Source organism: Erinaceus europaeus, chromosome 17 (assembly GCF_950295315.1).
Source record: "Erinaceus europaeus chromosome 17, mEriEur2.1, whole genome shotgun sequence".
NCBI lineage: Eukaryota > Metazoa > Chordata > Mammalia > Eulipotyphla > Erinaceidae > Erinaceus > Erinaceus europaeus.
Window position 1 is genome coordinate 8,983,532 of NC_080178.1, and position 6,707 is coordinate 8,990,238.

General features: G+C 42.8%; 1 protein-coding gene across 1 annotated transcript; it reads left to right on the forward strand.

Moving 5' to 3' along the window:
* Positions 1 to 936, forward strand: LOC103110324 (olfactory receptor 4D9-like). The gene has a single exon (XM_007519499.2). It carries the CDS (start codon positions 1 to 3, stop codon positions 934 to 936), a length of 936 nt encoding a protein of 311 aa, XP_007519561.2.
* The last annotated feature ends 5,771 nt before the right edge of the window (positions 937 to 6,707 follow it).

Sequence of the window (6,707 nt, forward strand, 5' to 3'; positions counted from 1 at the left end):
ATGGCCCGGAAAAATCATACCAGGGTATCTGAATTTATTTTTTGTGGACTTACTCAGTCTCGGGAGCTAGGCTTGCTGTTGTTTTTCTTTTTATCTGTAGTTTATGCAACCACTGTGTTAGCAAACATCGCCATCATGGTCACCGTGACCTGGGAGTCCCGCCTGCACACCCCCATGTACTTCCTGCTGCGAAACCTCTCCGTCCTGGACATCTGCTTCTCCTCCATCACTGCTCCCAAGGTCCTGGTGGACTTGCTTTCAAGGAGAAAGACCATCTCCTTCAACGGCTGCTTCACCCAGATGTTCTTCTTCCACCTCCTGGGCGGGGCAGACATTTTCTCTCTCTCCGTCATGGCCCTGGATCGCTACATGGCCATCTCCAAGCCCCTGCACTACGTGACCCTCATGAGCAGGGGACGGTGCACGGCCCTCATCGTGGCCTCCTGGGTGGGGGGCTTCGTCCACTCCATCGTGCAGATTTCCCTGCTGCTGCCCCTGCCCTTCTGTGGACCCAATGTGGTCGATGGCTTCTACTGTGACGTCCCCCAGGTGCTCCAACTCGCCTGCACGGACACCTTCATTCTTGAGCTCCTGATGATCTCCAACAATGGTCTGGTCACTACCCTGTGGTTCGTCTTGCTCCTCGTGTCCTACACTGTCATCTTGATGATGCTGAGATCGCACACAGGGGAGGGCAGGAGGAAAGCCGTCTCCACCTGCACAGACCACATCACGGTGGTCACCCTGCACTTTGTGCCCTGCATCTACGTCTACGCCCGGCCCTTCACCGCCCTCCCCATGGACAGAGCCGTCTCTGTCACCTTCACCATCATCATTCCCGTCCTGAACCCTCTGATTTACACCCTGAGGAACCAGGAGATGAAGTCAGCCATGAGGAGACTGAAGAGAAGACTGGTGCTTTTTGAAAGGGAGTAGCCTCGTGATAGATAGTGGGTAAAGATGCAGGTTCACAATGGGAAAATGTTGAATATAGCCTGACGTATACTGGGACTCAGTCATAGATGGGCGCCTCGAGTCCTTCAGCATGGAATCTGGTACTGAGAAGGAACCCTGGCAGGAAGTGAAGCAGCAAGTGCAGAATCTTTGAAGAGCCACTGACAGAGAACAGAGCACAAGTGTGAAATACTATCCTGTTTATGGGTGTTCAGGCACTGGAGCAAAGGGGGATGCTGTGACATTTAGACAGAAAATGGGCCACAGGAATAGCTAGTTTACCATGGTAGCACTCCAGCAGCTAAGACTAGATTCAGCTCTTTTTACTTTGTGGCTACAATGCCTGTGCTATCTACCAAGCACTGTTTCATGCATTCTCTCTAGACTCTTTTCTGTCTATTAGCATTTTTAGACCTTCTTTCCAGTCAGCACCCATATTTAAGTACTGGAACAACACCCACAACTACTGAGAATATACATCCTTAGATTTTTTTAATAGTGGTTTAATAATGATTAACAAGACTATAAGATAACAGGAGTACAATCCCATACAGTTCCACCACCAGAATTCCATGTCCCTTCCCCTCTTTTTTTTTTATTTTTTTATATTTTTTTCTTTCTTTATTTTTTTCCCATTTGTTGCCCTTGTTGTTTAACACTGTTGTGGTTATTGATGTCGTTGTTGTTGGATAGGACAGAGAGAAATGGAGATAGGAGGGGAAGACAGAGAAGGAGAGAGAAAGATAGACACCTGCAGACCTGCTTCACCGCCTGTGAAGCGACTCCCCGGCAGGTGGGGAGCCGGGGGCTCGAACCGGGATCCTTAAGCCAGTCCTTGTGCTTTGTGCCATGTACACTTAACCCGCTGCGCCACCTCCCGACTCCCTGTTTTTATTTATTTATTATTGGATAGAGACAGACAGAGAGAAACCTGCAGCCCTGCTTCACCACTTGTGAAGTTTTCCCCCTACAGGCCAGGGACCAGGGGCTTGAACCTGGGACATAGTGCATTGTAATGTGTGCACTTAACCAAGTGCACCACCGCATATCCCCTCCCTTCCCCTCTATTGGAAGCTTCCCTATTCTTTATTTTCTTTTTTTTGCTGCCCTTGTTTTTATTGTTGTTGTAGTTATTATTGTTGTTGTTGATGTTGTCGTTGTTGGATAGAACAGAGAGAAATGGAGAGAGGAGGGGAAGACAGAGAGGGGAGAGAAAGATAGACACCTGCAGACCTGCTTCATTGCCTGTGAAGGGATTCCCCTGCAGGTGGGGAGCCAGGGGCTCGAACCAGGATCATTATGAGCTTTGCGCCACGTGCGCTTAACCCACTAGGCTACCGCCCGACTCCCCTGAAGCTTCCCTATTCTTTATCCCTCTGCAAGTTTGGACCAAAATTCTTTATGGTGATTCTGGGTCCATACTCCCAGCGGGATAAAGAATAGGAACGCTTTCAAGGGAGCGGGTGGGATGCGGGACTCTGGTGGTGGGAACTGTGTGGAATTGTACCCCTCTTATCCTATGGTCTTTTTTATTTTTTAAGTAAATTTATTTAGGGTGGGGATAGATGGCATATTGTTTATGCAAAGAGACTTTTATGCTTGAGGCTCCGATGTCCCAGGTTCAATCCCCCGCACCACCATAAGCCAGAGCTGAGCAGTGCTCTGGTGTTTCTCTATGTCTTTCTCTCTCTCTCTGCATCTATCTCAAAAATTAAAAAAATAAAATAAAATAGGGAGTCGGGCGGTAGCGCAGCGGGTTAAGCGCAGGTGGCGCAAAGCCCAAGGATCCTGGTTCAAGCCCCCAGCTCCCCACCTGCAGAGGAGTCACTTCACAATCGGTGAAGCAGGTCTGCAGGTGTCTATCTTTCTCTCCCGTCTTTCCCTCCTCTCTCCATTTCTCTCTGACCTATCCAACAACAATGACATCAACAACAACAACAATAATGACTACAACAACAAGGGCAACAAAAGGGAATAAACAAATAAATATTTTTAAATAAATAAAATAAAATAAATTTTAAAAATAAATAAAATGTTTTAAATGTTTAAATTTTTATGGGGTGCAGAAGGTGGAAGGTCTGACTTCTGTAATTGCTTCTCCACTAGACATGGATGTTGGCAGGCTGATTCATTCCCACCCCCAACCCTCCGCCCCAGCCTGTTTCTATCTTTCCCTAGTGAGGCAGGGCTCCTGGAGAGATGAGACTTTGATACACCTCAGTGAGGTCATTTGCCCAGGGAAATCAGGATCAGCTTTAGCTCTGAAGAATCATCGCCTTTTGGCTAAGATCAAGTGTAGTAGCTTTGAAGAATTTCCAGTGTCTTTCATGTCCTGTGACTCTTTTTTTTTTTTTTAGAATTGGATGTGATGCGGATTTAGAACACCTGGTTTTATGAAGCTCCAGTGTGCAACTACAGCAAAGTCAAGAACTTGGGGTCTACCTGCCCTATTGATCACACCATGGTCTCAGGCATAAACTAACCTGACTAATTGGAAAAAAAAAGAAAAAGATCTGTGTCCTACCCAACAATTACAGCTGTTTTGCCTATGTGTACTTTTTTATTATCTCCCTTGCTGTGGCATAAAATACTGCACAAAGAGCAAGGGGCTGGTAGACCCAGTAGAGTGCACACAGTACTGTACACTAGGGTCCAGGTTCAAGTCCCTGGTTCCCACCTGCAGGGTGAGAGCTTTGTTTATTGGGTAATGTACTAAGGGGGAAAAAAAGAAGCAATTAAATCCCAACACACCCACATTCTGGTAAGAGTGGAAGTGCATTCTACATAACATTCAAACCATTCAATAAATGGAAATAACTGTTACAAATCTGTAGTCAGCTTTACATTCTTTATTGATGATTTGATATTGATTTGCAAAATTATGAGATAACAGGGATATAATTCCACACCATTCCCACCACCAAAGTCTGTGTCCCCATTCCCTTCATTGGAAAACTGCAGTGGGTCCCCCAAAGCCACAGATCTGGATTGATTATTATTTCTGTAACTAGCTCGATTTTTATATATTGGACCTTTTTTTTTCCTATGATCCTGCTTTCTCTTCCTGTCTAAGTCACACCAACACCTATTGCTACTTCTGAATGTCCTTCCTTTTTTTCCTTTTTTTTTTTTCCCTCTCTTATCTCCAGGTCTTGGTGGAATTTGGAGTTCAGAGTCCTCTGGTCATCTTCCCTAGCATTTCTCATTCTCTCTGGGAGTATGGGCCAAAATTCTTTTGGGGGATTACAGAAGGTGAAAGATCTGACTTCTGTAATTGTTTCTCCACTGGATGTAGGTGTTGGCAGACTCCTACCCCCAGCCTGTTTCTGTCTTTCCCTAGTGGGGTAGGGCTGGAGAGATTTATCAACATTCCTATCTAGCTGTATTCAGATTAAGATTCCATCAGATTAAGGTCCTAGAAAATAGGAAAAAAGAATTCCCCCAAGCATCTTCTAAGTCTTGTTTCTGTACATGTGTAAGTTTATTACATCACTGCAGGATGATCTCACACAATCATCTAGTGTATAATTAGACGGTGGACTGGCAACAAAGGATTTGTCCAATACTATTTTTATTTTCTTCTTTTTTTTTTTTTGGCAATAGAATTGAAACTCATTTGTATGTAGTGTCTTCTGAGAATTTCAAGGCATGAAAATTGGACTCTTTCAGTCTCTCAGGCAATAGAATTTGGCATGATCTAACAAAGTCCTGATTGACCTGTGGATAAGGGGATATATTTTTCTCTGGTACTACTCAATAATTTGGACACCAATAGAAATGTAGCCATGTGTGTGTGTGTGTGTGTGTGTGTACATCTCAGTGACTTTTTAATAACTCCCATTGAAACGGCAGCACCAACGGCAGAATCAGTCACTTGACTTCCATTTCTTATCCAGTAATATTCCCTCTGCAATTTTTATAGTAGATGACAGTAGGGGCATTGTACCTAAGACAGAGACACTGGGGAAGTTTGTGTAAATATAATTCTGTAAACCTTCTCTTGCTCTCCTAAAAGGGTAGCAAAGACTCTAGCATATTTTGTCTTCTGAGGGGCTTCATCTTGGAAAACAAAATAATTATAAAGTAATGACACTGGTGTCCTGTTACTTATTGTACAAATGCATGCAGTTTGTAGGTGGTGTTGAAGCTTTAAAGAAATTAAAGACACTGTGGTCTGGGAGGTGGCACAGTGGATAAAGCATCAGACTCTCAAGCAGGAGGTCCTGAGCTCAGTCCCCAGCAGCACATGTACCAGGGTGATGTCTGGCTCTTTCTCTCTCCTCCTATGTTTCCCATTATTAAATAAATAAAATCTATTTTTAAAAAATTAATTAAAGACATTTAATATCTAAGTTTAGTTTTTGCTTAATGAAATTAGGATATCTGTGACTGTATACTAATAGTTTGCTTGGATATTTTTCAGGTATATTTAGTGCTTCAGACTCAAGATGACTCCGTGACAGAAAGGATAAAGGTGTGTTAACTATTAGGAACAGAGATGTGTTGTGAGAAACGTGAAAAATGTGGTTTACTCAGTGTGAGACAGACCACCTTGTATGTGTTGTAACCTTTTGGCCAATTTATTGAAAGCCTAGTCAGAGTCATGCTGAAGCAAATTGCATTTCCAGAGGTCCTTTCCAACAAATGCTTCTCTTCAGACAGAATCTTGCAAAATTCTTATGGCACAAAACTAGACCCTAACTATTATTTGAGATAAAAGGGATTAAATTTTTCTCTTTATCTTCTTTCTATCATTTCTTTCCTCTTTCCCTTCAGTCAAGCATATATCCACAATATATTCTAAATGAAAACATGATAACATTAATACTCACTCATGGATGGTGGTGAAAAACCAAATAAATGAGGTTTTCCTATCTCTTCATATACAGTGAGCACTCAAAAGATATTAAGTTTCATTAGGTATAAAAATCATGATATCGGAAGTCCAGTGGTAGTGCAGCAGGTGATGCAAAGTTCAAGGATCCCGGTTCGAGTCCCCGGCTCCCCATCTTCAGGGGAGTCGTTTCACAGGCGGTGAAGCAGATCTGCAGGTGTCTTTCTCTCCCCCTCTGCCTTCCCCTCCTCTCTCCATTTCTCTGTCCTATCCAACAACAACAACATCAGTAACAACAAGGGCAACAAAAGGGAATAAATAAATAATTACAAAAAATTTTAAAAAGTCATGGTATCACCTCTCAGGTTTCCTATCCAAATCTACCTTTATTTTTCTTAGAAAACATTTTATTTACATATTATTACGTAGAATTTTCACCAATTTACAAAAACAGAACTCTACTTTGTTAAGTTGTAACATTTTGGCCATATGGACAAATTAATTTATCTATAGCAGAAGACTGTATAAATTATCTATAGCATGTTTACTTGTAAAAGAAAAAATGATCGATAATTTATTTTAAAAAGAAAGTTACTGTGTTAATATCACTGTCACTTCCTGCTGTGTCATCTGTTTGCATTAGTTTTGATCTAAAAGAAAGTGAGAGATAGAGGAGGTTTGTTACTGAAATCTCATGAACCAACTCTCAAGAGCAATTCAGATCTTTATTCTCTCTCCCACAGTCATGGACGGGTCACGAGCTCTATAAGATGAATATGTTCTAGAGAGTTTCACACAAGGTTTGAGAACTATTAATAGCACGACTCTGTGCACTTGAAATTTTGCTCAGGGGGGAGCCAGGTGTTGGCTCACCTGGTTAAGCACACACGTTACACAAGGACCCAGGTTGAAGCCTCTG

Excerpts from the sequence above, each read along its gene's own strand:
- LOC103110324 (XM_007519499.2), top strand. The coding sequence starts at position 1 with ATGGCCCGGAAAAATCATACCAGGGTATCTGAATTTATTTTTTGTGGA.